The sequence below is a fragment of the Zalophus californianus genome, chromosome 7 (assembly GCF_009762305.2).
Source record: "Zalophus californianus isolate mZalCal1 chromosome 7, mZalCal1.pri.v2, whole genome shotgun sequence".
In the NCBI taxonomy this organism is placed as follows: Eukaryota; Metazoa; Chordata; class Mammalia; order Carnivora; family Otariidae; genus Zalophus; species Zalophus californianus.
Window position 1 is genome coordinate 38,939,933 of NC_045601.1, and position 21,144 is coordinate 38,961,076.

The 21,144-nt window shown below is 37.1% G+C and overlaps 1 protein-coding gene across 4 annotated transcripts in view; it reads right to left on the bottom strand.

The window, feature by feature from the left end:
* Window positions 1–21,144, bottom strand: part of NKAIN2 (sodium/potassium transporting ATPase interacting 2) — a 968,072-nt gene that overhangs the window by 158,839 nt on the left and 788,089 nt on the right. For all 4 annotated transcript variants that reach the window (XM_027603724.2, XM_027603723.2, XM_027603725.2 and 1 more), the window contains one exon: window positions 15,119–15,319. In XM_027603724.2, the coding sequence (XP_027459525.1) occupies window positions 15,119–15,319 (201 nt within the window). The remainder of the gene's footprint in view (window positions 1–15,118; window positions 15,320–21,144) is intronic.

Here is a 21,144-nt window from a genome sequence, read left to right on the forward strand (position 1 = left end):
TTCACAACAGCTAAGGGGTGGAAACCACCTAAATATCTACTGAATGAAGTACAGATAAAGATGTGGTATATAAATACAGTGGAATATTATTCAGCCTTAAAAAAGAAGACAATCCGGGCACCTGGGTGGCTCAGTTGGTTGGGCAACTGCCTTCGGCTCAGGTCATGATCCTGGAGTCCCTGGATTGAGTCCCGCATTGGGCTCCCTGCTCGGCAGGGAGCCTGCTTCTCCCTCTGACCCTCCCCCCTCTCATGTGCTCTCTCTCTCATTCACTCTCTCTCAAATAAATAAATAAAATCTTAAAAAAAAAAAAAGAAGACAATCCTGTCATATGTGACAACATGGATAAACCTTAAGGACATTATGCTAAGTGAATTAAGCCCAGCCAAAGAAAAATATACCCTACAAGATTTCAATTATATGAGGTATCTAAAATAGTCAAACTTATAGAAGAATAAAGTAGAATCATGTTGCCGGGTACTGAGGGGAGGGGGATATTGGAAGTTGCTGCTGAGTAGGTACAGAGTTTCAGCCAAGCAAGACAAAAAAGTTCTAGAGATCTGCTGTACATCCATGTACATTATAGTTAATGATATTGTACAATTAAGAATTTGTTAAGAGGGTAGATTTCAGGTTAGGTGTTTTTTTTACCATGTAAATAAAAAATAATCATAATCATAATCATAAACCCAATGAGTTATGCCTATTGCGGATGAGGAATGAGGAAACTGAAGCTTGGGGAAGATGCCTGATGTTTGTCTCTGTATCCTTTGCACACAGTTTCAGTGTCTGAAATGGTGAATCCTCCCCTTTGCAACCCACAGTTTTTAGCCTTATTCAATATCCAGTTACACCTACCTCACTCTGTCCTCTCCCTCATTCCACGCTCACTAAACCTCATGGTAAAAGATTTTCTCTCTCTTTTATTATCTCTTTCACTCTTAATATTCCCCAGAGAACCCTGAGGAATATTTGATCTACTATAATTACTATACCATAGTAAATATTATAGTATTAATTATACTATAATTGAAGATAATCAAACTGACTCTTACTTTTGCAGAACATAAGGATGCTCCAACTAAAGGTGCTCTTTTGTTCTTTGGAACTACAGATACTTCCCTTCGTTCTTCCAGTTCCCACGACATCCAGTGAAAAGCACTGTCCCATAAGTCATAAAGTAGAAATTTGATTGATTGACAAGGCTTCAGAAGCAGACATAATTTAACAAAACCCAGTCTGGGTTTTTTTTCCAGAAAATTTCTTTTAATATGTTAGAAAGGTGAAGGAGAGGGAAGCAGTTCTCACATTCAACACTCTTGGAGACTACTTTGGCAGGAATTTATTTTGTGCCCAATATTTTAAAAAAATCACCATCTTAATGATGCAGGTGAAAATAATAGAGGAAACTTCGTTTCGTGGCTCACAGGATTTGATTTCCTCTATTAGCTAGAGGCATGCATCACTGCAGATTTGAAATCCCTTCATCTCACCTCTCTGAATCTCAGAGCAATATCTATAAGTCCCACCAAAGAGTGTTAATGAGCCACAAAAAGATGTTCAATAGACTTTTCTCCTTCAGACTAAGAATCTAGTTAGTGGTAGAGAAGTTAAGGATGGCATTCAAGTTCACCTCTTAAATATTTAGACCAGTTTCTCTTTTTAAAATGTGTCTGTTGTCAAGAAAAAGCTAAACAGTATATGGTTCTTGGTGGCCAATCTAATATTAAAGGTAACTGTCCCTCTCTGTACTTAAAATGACCTCAATTTGTAACTATCTGGATTCCTTCCAGAGTCATCCATAATTTAATTATATTTATCCCAGCTCACCTAGAAGAACTCAAAATGAAATGGTGACTTTGGTTTGTGAGGTCAGAATCAATAGCCATTAAGAGAATGAGGAGATTTTTAAATCTAGGAAAAAAGCAAGTACTTAAAATATCCCTTGCATCAGCCTCAACATTCTGGGTTCTCAGACAACACAGATATGGTGGAATTTTATCATGATGCATTATGCAGCTTTAATGCCCAGAAAGGTAGGAGTTAATGCAAGAGTTGATTGTCGATTAGAATAAGAGCTCAAAGTTCCGCTTTCAGAATATTTTGGACTTGCGTGGCACATTTAGAGAGGCAGACAGATCCTGAAGGAGGACTGAAATAGATGAAAGCTATAAGATAAGAAGAAAATTCTATGTAAGCCAAGTGTATGAGTTTCTCTAATCATGTCATTGGCATCATGTAAATGCCAGACACCATTTATATACAGCTTAGATATAGCAGATGTTGGCATTTAAGTATAGGTTGCTTGAGAGAAAATTGCCCTTGAATGGAAGAGGAAGTTTACTGGCAGAGAAAAATGATTTTCTCAGTTAACAGTTATAACCCCAATAATAGAATTGTTTTCAACCAGAGGTTGCGGGGTGGGAAAGGAGGAGAGATATAATGATACTTCAATTCCAATCTAAAAAAGAAAAAAATCAGCTTCCGTTGAAATTGCGGATGTGTGGGTTGTATACATAGAACCTTCTCCTCCCTCTTTTCTAAACCTCAAGGCTTCATGTTAAATGGAACAAATCACATCCTTCGTGGTTCTGCTCTGTTTGGTACAGCTGCTTGCTGCAGGTGGTGCCCTAAAAATATATTGTTTGTTTATTTTGCAATATAGCAGTCTGCAGAGTGGTACCTAACAGTGCAACAGCTCCCTTCATTTTCTGTCAGTGAACCAAATGATGAAAGACGGAGACCCCCGCCAATCCTAGCATGAAAAGGCCCCAATAAGAGGCACAGGTTGTGCTTGCGGCTCAGCTTCTGATAAGTTCCATTTTCTTTGGATTCATGAAGCAAAGCTGACAAGCAGACTATCTGTCATCAGAGCCTCTGACTGGGTCTCTGCGAAGCAAAGCCAAGCAACAAACCACCTTTGTTGGGAGAATTGGCATCCTTCTCTAGAGATTAACATCTGTAAGCATATAGGGTTTAAAGGGAAAAAGAATCTGTAATGGATCACAAAAAAGAAAATAAGAGTGAAGAATAATCTCAGGTAAATGTTCATGCAGATATATTGAAATAGAGCTTTCAATAATTTTTATAACTTAAGTGTTCAGATAATTTTTCCAGCCACACTAGCGGAGTTCTCACAGTTAACCCTGTTCACCTCACAGAACTGTTGACACAACACAATAACTTACACGGAAAGTTGTTTTATACACTATAGTGACAATGATGATGCACAAAATTATGTTTTCATTAATATGATTCTAAAGTTCCTCCAACTCAGTCCCAGATTAAGTACCACAGCAACTCTAAAGCTTTGAAGACTGGAAGTTTGAACCAAAAAAAAAAAAAAATGTGGGCACCACGTGGCTACATCATTCTAATTTTCAGACCTCAGGCTCACAATTAAAGGACAATAAAAGAGTGGCTAAACATATTTTCTCATTTAGTTTTGGCCACTCCTTTACCATCTTTTTAGTATTCAGCCTCCTTTGACAACTTGTTTCGAGCCTTTTAATTTGTAAGCAACACAGACTTTCCTAAATTTATGAACTAAGCACATTGCTGAAAATGAATAGAAGAACAACTGTTGAGTCACTGACATGGAAATTTTTTGGACCTTACAGTATAATTTTATTTAAAATTGATTTTCATCGTAATAGATATAGTATATTAGGACTAAATCGACCTAAACATGATCTGTAACTAAGAGAATAGTATAAAATTACAGCAAATATCATTTGTAAAATTTAGAAATTAGAAACAAGAGAGAGAATCTGCCTATAATTCTGTGATGAAGAAAGAAATCAATAGTTATGGAAAATGGGTAGGAAAAGTGAAGATGAATGACTAGAAGACACTGGATAGTTCAGGGTAAAAGAAACAATTTGTATTTATAAAGTTGCTGATAAGAAGCTGATTAAACTTAAAAGGTGGAGAGCCTAAGAATCAATAAGGAGAGGAGAGCAAGGTAGACATTTCAGAATAAAAGAAGAGATAAAGAAAGCCAAAATATCCTTGGAGCCATGACACTCTCTAATTCAGTCCTTGACTTTGCAGCCATATTTGCAATTAGCATTAACCAAAATCATGTGACAAGCAGCTGCCTCATTAGGTACAGTAACATATAATATTGTGAATAAAGTTAGAAGGAAATTACAAGTGATAGACACATGTGTGCAAAAAGTTGTGGTCTAACCTTAACCCTAACCTTTCCCCCTTTTTATGGTGATCTAATTGCATTGGTTAAAAGCAGCTAACCAGTTCTTTAGAATATGCTCTCTAGTCAAGTCTAACTTTATTTAGATGCTGTACATGGACAAGCTTGATTGTTGAACCAAAATTGAAACATTAAACATCACAGCCCTCACCAATAACATTGGGACTTTGCTGTCAAGTGTAGACTCCTTCCTTCAAGAAAAAGCTTGTGACCATTTTATATAGCTTGTCTGGAAACTTCTGTAAATCTTATGTTTTAGTAAAATATTTTTTGTTATTCTAAAAAAAAAAAGTTGTGGTCTTGATTCTCAGGGAATTTAAAACGGGTTGAGAGTCACAATAAAGGTCAGAGTTGGGACAAAAGCAACCATGATGCCATAAGGGCAGGAATAGGCAGGAGGAGAGTAAAGAGCAGGAATCATATGCCCAGTTGTTTAGAAGAATTAGAGTTTAAACTCCTATTTATAAGACTGGTAAACACAAAAGGTGCAGGAGGAACATTACAGATGGTTTTTTTTCCTACTATGTAAACACTGTTTAGCTTAAGTGTGTTTGCCCATATTTTTATTCTTTTTCATTCAAGCATCACATGCTAAACAATAAATTATCCCTCATATTATAGCTGTCATTATCAATCATCTTTACATCCTTCCTTTGAGAATGCCTTGCTGTTATTTGAAAACATGTACACATTCCACTATTATTATTCTGTCACTGTGTTTAGAAGTTCCAGTGAAAAGGAAATAGCCATCAAAGACTCATTTCTTAAAAACTTTTTATCATAATAAATGATCATGACTGGAAAGACATCCTAAAAGACAATGATATTATACATTACAAAGGAAGATGGTAAACCTTTGTTCAAGGCCAATAGTTTGTCATGTTTTTCAAAACTTACTCTATTTTAGTATATTTACATATACTTATTTTTCTGAAATAACTTCTGATTTAATGTACCTTATTATTTATTCTGAGCTGTTTATAATTACAAGATTAAATATAAGAAATGGGATTGTACATGGTTCATTGTACAATTTCAGACAATTCAACTTAAATCTCATATTATTAAAGAAAACCTAATTCTTGGTAATTTGTTGTAGCTTATAATCCTCACTATCTTAAATAAACTGGTATTTTTATTCCATGGTGTGTCTAAGTATTGTCGTAGATCAAGTGATATTATGCTTCAGGGGTAAGCAAGTGCTTCAAACATTATGTAGAAAAGCAGATCGTGCACACTGATGATAATGGTTGATATGGAATAAAACTTGCCCCTGTGTAGGCTAGTGTGTTGGTACACTAAATAGTATCACACTGGCTTTAAGAATCACTGTCATATCTGGGGAGTGAGTAAACTTAGTAAAATTTAGTTCATTTTTGCACATCACTGTGAGTTATTCTGAAAAAATGACAGTATTCTCAATAAGCAGTGGAAGACACTGAGCTAAGGAGAAAATAAATAACACCACCTTTATTGTTTTCAGGCAATTTCTTAAGAATTATCTCATTTAGTTCATGATTACAAAATAGTTTATTATACAGCTGGGTGTAAGCTTTAAGGCTTGTTACTCCCAGACTGTGAATATTTTACCCGATATATCTGACTTTGCATGTAGGGTATACCAGAGAATATTAAAAGCAAAAAATCTTAGACTTAATCTGATTTTAGAGGCTATTCAAGTTCTTGCACGCTGCTTATTCATGGACTCACAGAACTATTCCCCAATTTACAAGGGCATCTTTCAGAAATAAAGCAAAATACAATAAAGACCATGATAACTGATTACTCAGGGTTTATTTTTTTTTTACCGAAACTTGATTGATAACTGTTCATAAGACATCAGGGTGCTATGCTTTGAGTGACAGTGTCAAAATGGCTTTATTATTGTCTAGAGGAACTGAGAGATTAGAAAGTTAAACATGTGCCCATTTCAGAAGAATCAATACATCTTGATTATTTCTTACTATTTAGGAATAAGCCCAGTTCAGGTTCTAAAATTAATTTGTGGAATGTTGTTTATATGTTTTGCAGCCCTCAACTGTGCCAAGAAATGTCCTTTCCTGCCTATTTACTATTTCCTATTTACTGCCTTCATTCTCAGATTTCAGTGACTGTCATTGACAAAAGCCCTTGTTTGCAATTGTGATTTGTTTCTTCTTCCCATATTTTTGTGAGTATTTGTATAAACTATTTTGATGTTACAGAAAGACAAATCACATCTGTTTCATTTCTTGGGTTACCACCTTTTGACAAGTGGGTCTATGTATCTGAGTACCCAGGAGAGCTAGAGTTGGAGCAGCAGTGTATAACATTCGAAGCCAAGCAGCAAAGCTGTTGACCATCCTAGGAGCTAGGAAAGAAACCGAGTGCCTGTTATTCTGTCCATTTCCATCACAGGCAGCAAGCAATGCTGTCCTAAGAAGAAAACTGTTGTAGTCATGGACACTGGACTAGGAATCAGAAGACTCAGTTTTCAGTTTGGGCTCCACACTAACTCACTCTTTGGTGTGGAGGTATGGCAGACACATTTTAGGTTCACAGATTTGGTTCTTGATCACAGGGTAGACCCTGTAGTACTTGGAAGGGAAATGACTCTCAAGTCATTTCCAGGAACTGATGGAGCAACTGGAGCTGTGGTACCATTTTGGTATTATAGAATCATTTTATTTTTTGACCAAATACCTTGTGTTTCTGAGCAATTCAGGACAATAGGACCAGGGAAGGGAAAGGGAAGAAAGAAAAGGAAGGCACTGATATTTCTGGTGAAAATTTTCAAAAATGACACCCAGCTAGGTCCTACCTTAAGCCTAAAGGGCACAGAATTTCCAGAAGTAGGTTCATGTTTATGGTAATCCTTTAAACAAGTGAGTAAATAATTTCTATTCTCAGCCAGCATTAAGAACCACTGTTTTAGAGTAATTTAATGCTTAAATGCCTTTAAGCATTTCCACTCCCATATATCCTGAAAGAATTGTTAAGAATTAATTGGAAAACTGTGTACATTTGAAATTGATACTTGATATTTTTCATTATTTTTAATTTTTTTAAAAGTGCATTATATTTATTTAAAGTAATCTTTATACCCAACGTGGGGCTCAAACTCATGAACCTGAGATCAAGAGTCCCATGCTCTACTGACTGAGCCAGTCAGGCACCCCCTCATCATTACTTTAAACAGCTGCAAAAGGGCTATTTATTTTGGCATATTATAAATATTAATATCTTTTAAAGAGACATGTTAGTTTTTGAAATCCATCCAATAAAATTTGAATACCACTGTGATTTGAAATTCACCTTCTTTCATTTAAAAACATGCATCCCTAAATGTGAGACAGGAATCTATCAAAATCCTAGAGGAGAACATAGGCAGTAACCTTTTTGACATTGGCCACAGTGACCTCTTTCAAGACATGCCTATTAAGGCAAGGGAACAAAAGCAAAAATGAACTTTTGGGACTTCGTCAAGATCAAAAGCTTTTCCACAGCAAAGGAAACAGTCAACAAAACTAAAAGGCAACCCACAGAATGGGAGAAGATATTTGCAAATGACATAACAGATAAAGGGCTGGTATCCAAGATCTATAAAGAACCTGTCAAACTCAACACCCAAAAAACAAATAATCCAGTCAAGAAATGGGCAGAAGACATGAACAGACACTTCTCCAAAGAAGGTATACAAATGGCCAACAGACACATGAAAAAATGTTCAAAATCACTCGGCATCAGGGAAATACAAATCAAAATCACAATGAGATACCACCTTACATCATTTAGAATGGCAAAAATTAACAAGGCAGGAAACAACAAGTGTTGGTGAGGATGTGGAGAAAGGGAAACCCTCTTACACCGTTGGTGGGAATGCAAGCTGGTACAACCACTTTGGAAAATAGTATGGAGGTTCCTCAAGATGTTAAAAATAGAGCTACCCTATGATCCAGCAATTGCATTACTAAGTATTTACCCCAAAGATACAGATGTAGTGAAAAGAAGGGGCACATGCACTCCAGTATTCATAGCAGCAATGTCCACAACAGCCAAACTGGGGAAGGAGCCGAGATGCCCTTCAAAAGTCGAATGGACAAAGAAGATGTGGTTCCTATTTACAATGGAATATTACTTAGCCATCAGAAAGATGAATACCCGCCATTTGCATTGACATGGATAGAACTGGAGGGGATTATGCTAAGTGAAATAAGTCAAGCAGAGAGAGACAATTATCATATGGTTTCACTCATACGTGGAACATAAGAAATAGCACAGAAGACCACAGGGGAAGGGAGGGAAAATTGAATGGGAAGAAATCAGAGAGGGGGACAAACCATGAGAGACTATGGACTCTGGGAACCAAACTGAGGGTTACAGAAGGGGAGATGGTGGGTGGATGGGGTAACCAGATGATGGGTATTAAGGAGGGTACATGTGGTGATGAGCACTGGGTGTTATATGCAACTAACAAATCGTGAAACACTACATCAAAAACTAATGATGTACTATATGCTGGTTAATTGAACATAATAATAAAATAAAATAAAATAAATATGTTGCAAAAATAAATAAATAAAATCAAATAAAAAACATTCATCCCTTCAAAATGAAGCAAGTTCACAACTCAGATTTACTATTTACCACTTTAATAGCAATGTTGTAAGCTACATTGGAAGGATGAACTTGACAGTGATCCTGTTTTTAGCTATGAACAGTGCACCAGGTATTAAGACCTTTTCTAAAGTCATTTATGATGTTCCTGCTAATTTGTATATGGTTTCTAAGCCAATTTTAATAGTTGCAGAAAATAGTAAGCTTATTAACGTTTTTACCAGTATCCTCTGCTGGTATCCTAAAATTATTAATCATCGATCTGCTGTGAACTTAGAAGTGTGTTGGAAGTAAGGGAAATAAAGGAAAACAAACCCAGAAATTTTGGTTGGACAGGCTTAGCTTAAATTTAGAGATATTAGTCCTCTGGAGGTAACCAGAAAAAAGAGGGATTATGTAATTTTTGTTTTTTCCAATGTATTATTTGAAACTCTAACATATATTTTAAAATATAAAGTTACTTCAGTACTGTTATAAATATTTTTCCTTAAAGCTTATTTATTTACATTTCCTTAAAGCTTATTTATTTACATTTCCTTGTAAAACACCCTCCATGTTCATCCTATTGCTCACAGGAAGTGAGGTATAATGTGTGTCTAACAAAGATGAGGCACACACACCTCCATTCTCTTCACCCATGGCAGACATGGCTAATCAATCATGGCATTCTTTGCCACTGAAGAACTCTGAATTTGGGGGTTTCAGGAATCCATTTCCCACCAGCTGTTGCTGGCATGCAGGCTGCAGTCTATTTCCTATCCTTGGGACCAGAGGAAAACTTCGGTCAGCATGTCCATCCTCCTTATTTACTAGCTGAGACAGCTTGGGAAAGGATTTTAACCCATTTTGCAGCCCTCACAGGACTGTTACACAAATCAAAAGATTTAATTCCTGTGGAACACATTTTTGTAAACCAGGCAGTTGCAATCACAGGTTTGAAGAAATTGGCTTAATTCTTTTGTAATGCGAACAACACCATCTCTGTAGTTGATCTCCTCCCTGGCTTTTCCCATACATATTTATTTGATCTATTTTGAAAGTGTGGGTTTTTTTGTTTTGTTTTGTTTTTTTGTTTGTTGGTTGGTTTTATTAAAGCTGTGCACACCTGTATTCCTTTTGAATGCGATATCTGATACTAACTAGAAGAAAATGCTGCTGAAGGAGGAGAAGACTAGAAGTCTCACACCTGGCTCATCATTACGGTGTTCTGGCAGTCCTCTCTGCTCTGCTGGAGGCTGTGTGATTAATAGCCCTTCTTCCCAATTGTGTGGATATTATACTCGTCTTCCTTTGGCTGTAGATGGAAGATATCTTATGTATGTGCGATGCAAATGTGGGCTTTGTGGATGCTAATTTCCAAATCAGCTAGGAGTTGATTGGCAGAAAACCGAAAAATAGGGCGACAGGATTGCCAGGGGTCAGGAATCTGTGAAAGAAAGGCTGAATGAAGTTGGAGGAAATGAGCTAGAGATTTGGAGTGAGTCAAGAGCAGTAGCTGGGCGAGCAGCCCCTTGGGAAAGCAGATCCAAGCGAGATATACTGGAAGAGAGGGCAGCTTCAAAGACGGGTGGAAGCAAGGAGAAGCAGGAGTTTAGCAGACTTTACAGAAAACAGGGTGGAGCTAAGAAGACAACATTAAACCAGAAATTGCCCTAACAGTATTCTCTGTCTACCACGTCCCCAAAATGTACCTGTTTGCACATGGTTTGTATCCTGAGGAACCTCGCCCTATTTTTTATTGTGACATCGTCAAGGTCAGGGATCCTGTCATTTGTTTCTCAAATGCCAGCAGGGGACAAGCCCTCAGGAAGAGTTCACTGGATCCGACTGAATTGAATGTTGGATTGTCTGGGGTGGGGCGGGGGGGGGGGGGCGGTTTGGGTAACATGAAAAGGGGAGGAGGAGAGATTCAAGACACCATTTCATCTCTTAAGCATGACAACAGAAGTGATCAGAATGACTATAGGAAAATCTAGTTGGAAGGCTTCCAATTAGTAGGCAGAGTAAATTGTTCACAGAAAGTCCCATTTTGGTTTCCATTCTAAAACTCTAGTTAAGATATTCTAGGTTTTCTGCACAGCAGATGCTTTCAGCCTTGAGGCTGGCTAGACAACAGCAAGCGCAAAGACAGAAAGAGTTTTGAAAATTCTCCAAGTAACTGGCTTGGGTACACTGTTGCTAACTGACTCTCAGGTGATCCACAGTCAGCACTGCCAAAGAAAAATGCCTCCTGGGCGGAAGAACAGGTGGAAAGGGGAGAAGTAAAGAGACCACATCCTGTGATGGTTCGCTCAAACTATTTCTCTACTCAAATAGGGACAATGTAGACAGCAGTGAGAGCCAGGAGCTTGAATTAGCAGTCACATCTGTTCTTAGGGACCCTCCTTCCATCTTCCTTGCACTCTAGCCTCTTCGCATTTACAGATGATTTTACTTTGGGCAGTATGTCAGCCTCATGTCCATTATGTATTTTTTTTTTTTTTTTTTTTAGCAAATACCTGTGTGCCAAAATTTTATGTGGGTATAATAAATCTATGAATATAGTTTATACATACACACATTAATTCAACTAACTCTCTAAAACAGTCACATATAACTATCCATGCACATAAACTACAACCTGACAGCATCCTTGACATACAAGTGGAAGTCTTCCAAAATGTGTGGGTCCAGTAAAAAAGGAACTTCCAGTGAGGGGATGTTTTATATAAAACCCCTCTCTACCACATTATCTGTCCCCAAATGCCAGAAACGCTTTATTTTTCCTTTGTAAGAATGGATACTTCATCCAAACGGATTTTAAATAATGAAATGACTTTTTCTATCCCATCAAATCTAACTTATTTTTATTTCAAGATAATTAAAATGAAGTTTTAGAGTTTAAGAGTATTGTAGAAGGGTGTATTTTTTTTTTAAGATTTTATTTATTTATTTGACACAGAGAGACACACAGAGAGAGGGAACACAAGCAGGGGGAACGGGAGAGGGGAAAGCAGACTTCCTGCGGAGCAGGGAGCCTGATGAGGGGCTCAATCCCAGGACCCTGGGACCATGACCAGAGCCGAAGGCAGCTGCTTAACGACTGAGCCACCCAGGTGCCCCAGAGGGGTGTATTTGTTAAGAAGTGTCTTAGGGCTTTCTGCCTGTGGACGCCGCAGAGTAAGCATCGTTAAAGTCTCCCCTCCCACCGCCGTCATGTCTAAGTCAGAGTCTCCCAAAGAGCCCGAACAGCTGCGGAAGCTCTTCATCAGAGGTTTGAGCTTTGAAACAACCGATGAGAGTCTGAGGAGCCATTTTGAGCAATGGGGAACGCTTACGAACTGTGTGGTAATGAGAGATCCAAACACCAAGTGCTCCAGAGGCTTTGGGTTTGTCACGTATGCCACTGTGGAGGAGGTGGATGCAGCCATGAACGCGAGGCCACACAAGGTGGATGGAAGAGTTGTGGAACCAAAGAGGGCTGTCTCAAGAGAAGATTCTCAAAGACCTGGTGCCCACTTAACTGTGAAAAAGATTTTTGTTGGTGGCATTAAAGAAGACACTGAAGAACATCACCTAAGAGATTATTTTGAACAGTATGGGAAAATTGAAGTGATCGAGATCATGACTGACCCAGACAGCGGCAAAAAGAGAGGTTTTGCTTTTGTAACATTTGATGACCGTGACTCTGTAGACAAGATTGTCATTCAAAAATACCATACTGTGAATGGCCACAACTGTGAAGTAAGGAAAGCCCTATCTAAGCAAGAGATGGCTAGTGCTTCATCCAGCCAAAGAGGTCGAAGTGGTTCTGGAAACTTTGGTGGTGGTCGTGGAGGTGGTTTTGGTGGGAATGACACCTTTGGTCGTGGAGGGAACTTCAGTGGTCGAGGTGGCTTTGGTGGCAGTTGAGGCAGTGGTGGGTATGGTGGCAGTGGGATGACGATAACGGATTTGGTAATGATGGAAGCAACTCTGGAGGTGGCGGAAGCTATAATGATTTTGGCAATTACAACAATCAATCCTCAAATTTTGGACCCATGAAAGGAGGAAATTTTGGAGGCAGAAGCTCTGGCCCCTATGGTGGTGGAGGTCAATACTTTGCCAAACCACGAAACCAAGGTGGCTATGGTGGTTCCAGCAGCAGCAGTAGCTATGGCAGTGGCCGAAGGTTTTAATTACTGCCAGGAAACAAAGCTTAGCAGGAGAGGAGAGCCAGGGAAGTGACAGGGAAGCTACAGGTTACAACAGATTTGTGAACTCAGCCAAGCCCAGTGGTGGCAGGGCCTAGCTGCTACAAAGAAGACATGTTTTAGACAATACTCATGTGTATGGGCAAAAAACTCGAGGACTGTATTTGTGACTAATTGTATAACAGGTTATTTTAGTTTCTGTTCTGTGGAAAGTGTAAAGCATTCCAACAAAGGGTTTTAATGTAGATTTTTTTTTTGCACCCATGCTGTTGATTGCTAAATGTAATAGTCTGATCATGATGCTGAATAAATGTGTCTTTAAAAAAAAAAAAAAAGAAGTGTCTTAGGTTGCACATATTCAAGGAGATCACTCAATGCTTTAGCCAAAACATAATTCAAATATTGTGGAAATAATTTATGCTGACCTCCCAAAATTTACATTCTCCCTTCTTCTTGGCCATTTTGTGGTTGGGTGGGACTGTGTGACTAGTTCTAGACAATGAACTGTGAACAATGAGCTTCTCTTCCCAAGGAGAAGCATTTTTATGCCAATGTAGATACTCTAGATCTGTGCTCTCTGGCATGGCAACCCATGATGACTGAGATGGTGGCTTCTCCACCAACCTTGCTTTCTTAGTGACAGTGATTGACAGAACTTTCTACTGATCCATAAGAATAAACCTTTATGATTTTTAGTCACAATGATTTGTTAATGTTTACTAGCACAGAATACTTAGCCTACTGTAATTTATGTGTGTGTATGTATATGTACATGTGCATGTATATATACATTCTTCATTAAAAATATCTAATAACTATCTATTAGTTATATAATCTAATACATATACATTCATATGGTTTTATTAGTTCCAGAAGAATTTTATGTGAACTAATTGATGCCATTCTATCCAGAACGTGTTATGTCTTGTTATTTAAGAATTGTGAGTTAACATCACTCCCAAAGTAATTAACTGAAGAAAGACTCGAAAAGCAGATTCTATTTGCATTATTTGTCATTAGCAATCTTAAGGCTATGCATAGCAGTTTCAGATCTACATGGAGTCTAAGAAAAATATATGTAGATCTGTACATATAGGATATATAAGAAATAAATGGAGACATGTATAATAAAGTTGCCTTTATAAGTCCTATAAAATTATGCATTTAGGCTTAGTAAAAGTCCTTGAGAAAGGATGTGTTTGTTTATCTCTTTGTCATAATGATACAACATAATGTTTTTTAAAAAGATTTATTTATTAGAGAGAGAGAGTGCACGAGTCAGGGGAGGAGCAGAGGGAGAGGGAGAGAGAGAGAACCCCCAGCAGACTCACTGCTTAGCAAGTAGCCTTACTCAGGGCTCGATCCCATGACCCCAAGATCATGACCTGAGCTGAAATCAAGAGTGGGATGCTCAACCAATTGAGCCACTCAGGCACCCCATAAAATAATATGTTCTATATAACAGACATATATTACAAATATGTTCTATAAATACTGGATACAAATACAAAGGAATCATTTATAACTCCTACTGCCCCCTGGTAGAGGGAGGATTCTTTTTCAGTTTAATACTATGATAAATGGAGGCATGATAGTCCTAGAAGTAGAATTTATGAAAAGCTGAATTGTTTTGAAAAAGAAGAGAAATGATAGAAGGTGATGCATTGTTATGCAGTGCTATTAATAGCACTTTGGGAAAGTCTAGGAAGAAGAATACGAGCAGACAGGAGAATTCCCAGGGCTAGCAGCACAGACAGAAAGAAGCCATAGGGGGAAAATATCTATGAAATCTTATAAATTTAGGCATCATAGCATGTTAGTTGTGAAGACTCTCTGATCTTTTTGCAGGAATCTTTGGATAGGTCTTATTTACCAAAAGCCAAATGATCAAAATTTGACTGGTTGGATTTCTTACATAAAATGCTGAAGATACCAAAGCCTATTTACTGATTTACTGACTGATGACCTTTTACTATGCCCTGGTTTAACTTAACAAATCCCTATAGAAAGACGCATTAATTAGAAAAAAGCAAATAGCCACACTTTATCCACAGATTCCATTTGTGTGCACTAAATTTGCATGGAAATAAAACAATTCCAGAAACACTAGAAGGAGTGGTTGGTGGTCAACACTTACTGCGAGGACAATCTGGAGGGAACTATGAGCCACTTCTATGTACTGGTACTCCAGAAAACACCCTGAGACCGTGATGTAGCGATGGTCTTCTGGGGCCCAGTCTGGTGCAGGTGTCACTGATGTCACCGTACATCCTGGTCCATTCTCCATCCACCAAGATCGGTGCATTGAAATATTAAAAGTCAGGATAAGGTCTGTTTCCTGCAAGAAGGCAATTTATAAGGATGAGAATTACTTTATAAATGTTAGTCAGCTTATTTGGGACTGACTTGGAGTTTTCCAATTGGAAATGTGGGTTTCCCACCCCCTCACCATTTTATGGACAGAAAGGAAGCATCCCAAGTAAAACTATTAGTTCCACTTGAAAGTTATGTACCTATAGATTCCGTTTATGAGGTTTGCCTGACTACAATAATATAAATAAAAATATTTATTAGTAAAATTATCAATGATTGACATTAATTGTAGCACTGAAGAGTCCTTACTTGTGGGGACTTAAAATATTACAAAAGGAATGATTTAAACTGTTTAATCATGTGAAGTTCATCTTATTTTAAATCAGCTACTTTTTCAACCTCAGAATATTTACCTTTTACACATTTAAATATTAAAGTTGTATTTCAATTTGGCAAACTTTAACATAATGTGACTAACGCTAAAATTTGTAAGATTTTTACTCAATAAAACATAATATTACTTGGTCATAATATTTCTTAGGAAATATTAGCAAATTCTTCCAGGGTGGAGATAATAAGTCAACAACTCTTTAGATGAAGTTCAGCATGTTAGGTAATGGGTAGCTATAAATGGAATAGAAGGTAGATTTCTGCACTTAGAGAGCTTATAATCACATACACAAGCATGGAGCTATTAATAGCACATAGACACATGTTTTCTTCCAGAAGGAGAATGACTAAAAGGAATACAGTAAACACATTCTGTTACACAGCAAGTCAAGAGAAGATCAATCCTAACAGAGAGGGTCAGTGGGAGAAAATGGAATTATTTCATTCTCAGTGGTAGTGCTACAAGATAATAAATACCAAATATCCTCACTCCCAAAACTAGGTGCTGGATTAACTAGGCAGATCCTGCATAGAAAATATCTTAAATCAGGTTTTGTGACCTTGAACACTTGCTCACGCCGAATGCCTGAAAGGATTCAGCTGAAGTGGCCAGGGGGTTTGGAGATTGGAAGGATGATTCCTCTGGAGTAAACTATGGTATGAGTCACATGATCTCCATGGAGGGAGCAAGTAAATTCTCTTTCTTGCCAGCCTATTGACAAAGGCTTCAAAGTATCTCTTGCAACCTGGGAGATACAGCAGACTAGTTTCTGGCTCAGGCCCGATAAATCTTAAAAGCAAACCTGTGGGTGGAGCTACCTGCAAATGGCCAAACAAAAAGTGTCTAAACTTTTTTGATTACATTAATTGGTTTTTGAATGCTGAACCAGTCTTGTACATCTGACATAAATCCCTCTTGGTTGTGGTGTGTAATTCTTTTTGTACATTGTTGGATTCTTTTTGCTAATATTTTGTTGAGGATATTCGCATCTATATTTATAAGAGATATTGATCTGTAGTTTTCTCTTCCTGTAACATCTGTGTCTGGTTTGGGTATTAGATTAATGCTTGCTTCATGGAATGATTTAGAAAGTTTTCCATCTGCTTCTATCTTATGGAAGAGATTGTGGAAAGTGGTATGATTTCTTAAATGTTTGGTAGATTTACCAGTGAACCCATTTGGGCCTTATATTTTCTGTTTTGGAAAGTTATTAATTATTGATTCAATTGCTTTAATAGATATAGGCCTATTAAAATTGTCTATTTCTTCTTGTGTGAGTTTTGGTAGATTGTGTCTTTGAAGGAATTTGTCTAGGTTAACTAGGTTATTAAATTTGTGGGCATAGAGTTGTTAATAATATTCCTTTATTACCCTTTCAGTGTTCATGGGATCTGTAGTGATGCCCCCTCTTCCATTTCTGATATTAGTAATTGGTGTCTTCTCTAATTTTTTCTTAGCATGGCTAAAGGCTTATCAATTTTATTGATCTTTTTAAAGAACCAGCTTTTTTTTTTTAAGATTTTATTTATTTGACAGAGAGAGACACAGCAAGAGAGGGAACACAAGCGGGGGCAGGGTGGGGAGAGGGGGAAGCAGGCTTCCCGTTAAGCAGGGAGCCTGATGCAGGGCTGGATCCCAGGACCCTGGGATTATGACCTGAGCCAAAGGCAGATGCTTAATGACTGAGCCACCCAGACACCCCTAAAGAACCAGTTTTTGATTTAATTGATTTTCTCCATTGTTTTTCTGTTCTGAATTTTATTTCTGCTTTAATTTTTATTATTTCTTTTCTTTCAGTTTACTCTGGTTTTAATTTGCCCTGCTTTTTCCAGTACCTTAAGATAGAAGCTTGGTTATTGATTTTAGATCTTTCTTCTTTTTCTAATATAAACATTCAATTCTATAAATTTCCTTCTAAGCACTGCTTTCATTGCACTGCATAGTTTGATATGTTGTATTTTCATTTAATTTATTAAAAATAAGTTTTAACTTCTCTTGAGATTTCTTTTTTGATCCATGTGTTATTTAGAAATGTACCTTTAATTATCGAGTATTTGGGGATTTTCCAGTTATCTGTTATTGATTTCTTTACTTTTTTGTGGCATATTTTTCACTACCTTTCTGTACTCTTTCTATGACTAATTCTTTTTAAACTGACCAACGGAACTGTAAAAACTCATTCAGTATTAACTTCTACATGGTCTAACACTTTAGGACCAATCAGTTCCTTTTTTGTCTGTTTTTTCCTGGGGGCCTCTGAACTGGAATCCCACAGTCTTCTGCTCTCATCAGTCTCTGTGTAACTGATGCATAAATTTGGACATGGGGCTTCACTTAATATCATCAGTTCTCTCTTATGTGGATCCCCAGTTTCCTGTATTTGACTAAGATGACCTTAACATTCCCCTGTTTGACTAAACAGGTTTCTTCCTGAGTACAGCCCTTGACCTCACTTTCCTTAGAGCATTTTCTTTAGAAAACTTGCAATTATAAATTCTTCCTTTGCTCCTTCAAGATGTAAATTTTCTAAAGCTTAGGAATGTCTTTCTCCAAGGCCCTGGAAGCCATTTCTTTGAAATCTAATTGTCAAGGAAGATAGCATCATCATCTCTCAGTCTCTGTGGATGGGTAGAAGCCTAACCCTGAGAAGCAACAATTAACAAACACAGATGGCCTAATCACATTGACTAACCTCCCCCACAATGTCCTTGGGTACTTTTCCATTAGCTCAGCCCAGCCTTTACAAATCCTCCCAACTTTTGTTTTAGTGGAATTGATTTTAAGTTCTCTCTCTTGTTGTGACAGTCATAAATAAAATCTCTCTTGCCTGTTTAACTTGGGGTTGAGCTCAGTTCTATACTGACATTTCTCTTCCCTACTACAGCAATTAAGAAAACCTGTCTTGCCATTTTTAACAATTGTCCAGTGCAATTTTTCTTAACAGCTCTCATGTCTCTTACTAGGTTTTCTCCCTTGTTTTGCAGAGTACAAAATTCACTGGTTTCCTAAGAATAGGTGAATGATGCTAAGCCTTATGTGTTTTCATTCAGCTTTTATATTAATTGATTGATATTTTGGCTGGATATATGCTTCTTGGTTGAAGATGATTTCCTCTCAGAGTGGGTGAATATTTCTCCATTATCTTCTTGTTTCTACTATAAAGTTAAGAAACTTGATACCATTTTGTTTCCTGCAATTTTTAATATAACCTGTTTTCTTTTTTCTGTTCTCTTACATTATTTTGTTTTCAATAGTGAAATATTTCAAAAACATTGAAAAGTGTAGAGGGTATTACAGCAATATCATTATACCCATCATTCAGCCTCATTAAATCTGATGCTACATTTGCTTGCTGTCATTCTTTTCATAAAATTTTATACAGATAAATAATGCTGCCTCTGTACTCCTCCTAAATATTATTTCCCTCTCTCTTCCTCCATAGATAATTACTATCATGATTTTGGATTAATAGTCTCATGAAAGTTTTTTATAGTTTACATATTCATTAATAACATAAAATATTGTTTTTAGGTTTTAAAATGTGTATATTCACTCATGTGAAACCTAAAAAAACCAAAATAAATGAATAAACAAAAAAACAAAAAGCAGAATCAGACTTGTAAATACAGAGAACTGATGGTTGCCCGAGGGGAGGGGGATGGGTGGGATGGGCAAAATGGGTGAAGGGGAGTGGGAGATACAGGCTTCCGGTTATGGAGTGAATAAGTCATGGGAGTAAAAGGTACAATATAGGCAATATAATCAATGGTATTGTAATAGCATTGTATGGTGACAGATGGTAGTTACACTTGCGGTGAGCATAGCATAATGTGTAGAGATGTTGAATCACTATATCACACCCCTGAAACTAATGTAATATTGTGGATCAACTATACTCAAATAATACATTTAAAATGAAAAAAATAAAATAAAATGTGTAAAATGTGTATACCCTCTAACTTATTTTGGCTCCATATGATATTTTTGAAGTTTACATAAGTAGAAAATCCTCTTGTAGCTTCAGATTCTGAAGTTCTATAAGCAGTACTTTGATGGCTTTTTTTTTCATTTAGTTTGTAGAGCACTTGGAGGGCCTTTCAATCATGAGACTGTTCCTTCCATTCCAGAAAACATTCTTGCATTTTATCTTAAATTGTTACCTCCTCTCTACTTTTTCTGTTACTATAGAAATTTCTCTTAGTCAGACATTTGACTTCCAGGATTGACCTCTTACATTCTTATTTTTCTTTCCCATTGTTCATATCTTACATTTCTCTTGACTCTTTTGGAGATTTTCTTTACCAACTCCTCACAGTGTTATATTGAACTATATATTTTATTTTTAATATTTTGAATTTTTAAGAGTTAATTATTCTTCTCTAATCATTGCTTTTGCATAGCTAATATTTTTTGTTTCTGGGCTATAACTTTTCTTAGTTTTCTGAATTATTATTTTTTAAAAATTGTGCTTCCCACATTGGTTTTGATTTATTTGAGTTAATTATTTTTACTAAACAAATAAGTAGATAAATAAGTAAATAATAATAAAATAATTATCAAGCCTCTACTATGTGTCATATGCAACATTCCTGCCTTTGAGTCTTCATCATGCAGTAGCGAAAATGAACAACAAATACATAAATACATAAAAATATCAGTATAGGAATTAACATATGGACAAAAATAAATTCAAGTAAAGAAACAGGATAACTGAGAATTGAGTCATGGGGGGAATGTAATGCTATTTAAATATAATGGTTAAAAAAAAAATCTCCTATTATTTTGTGTTAACAGAGTCCTGGATGGGGTGCCTGGGTGGTTCAGTGGGTTAAGTGTCTGCCTTGGCTCAGGTCATGATCCCAGGGCTCCCTGCTCAGTGGGGAGTCTGCTTCTCCCTTGGTCCCTCTCCCCTTCCTGCTGTGCTCTCTCTCAAATAAATAATCAAATCTTTAAAAAAGAGAGAGAGAATCCTGAATAAAGTATAGGAGTGAATAGAGCAAAGATGGGGAAGAACATTCCCAGCAGAGGGAACAGCTGGTTGGAATGCTCTGAAGATTTTTTGTTACATTTAATTTTGTCTTTGACTTTCCTGTTGGGAGTCTTTCCTTAGAAGTTTGGGGATCCCTGGTTGTTCTTTCATATCCAAGAAGAGAAAGTAAAGCTTGAGTGGCAGTTATTATGCATTAGTGAGGTAGTCAGCTAGTATCCTTCACATACGATGACTGGGCAGTGCCTTCCAAATGCTAGATCTGTATGGATCTGTAGAACTTTGTTCTGGGTCTTCTAGCCTACAAATGGCATAGGGTAGGCACCAGACCACAGAATGCTTGGGTTGAACTGGGAAGGAATTGCTGGTTTTGCTACATTGTGTGAACTTTTTTCCCCCAGTATGCAGCCTTTAAGTTAATTCTCATGTGTTCAGAAATTTAGCCCATACTTGCTGTGTCTCAAGAGTCTCA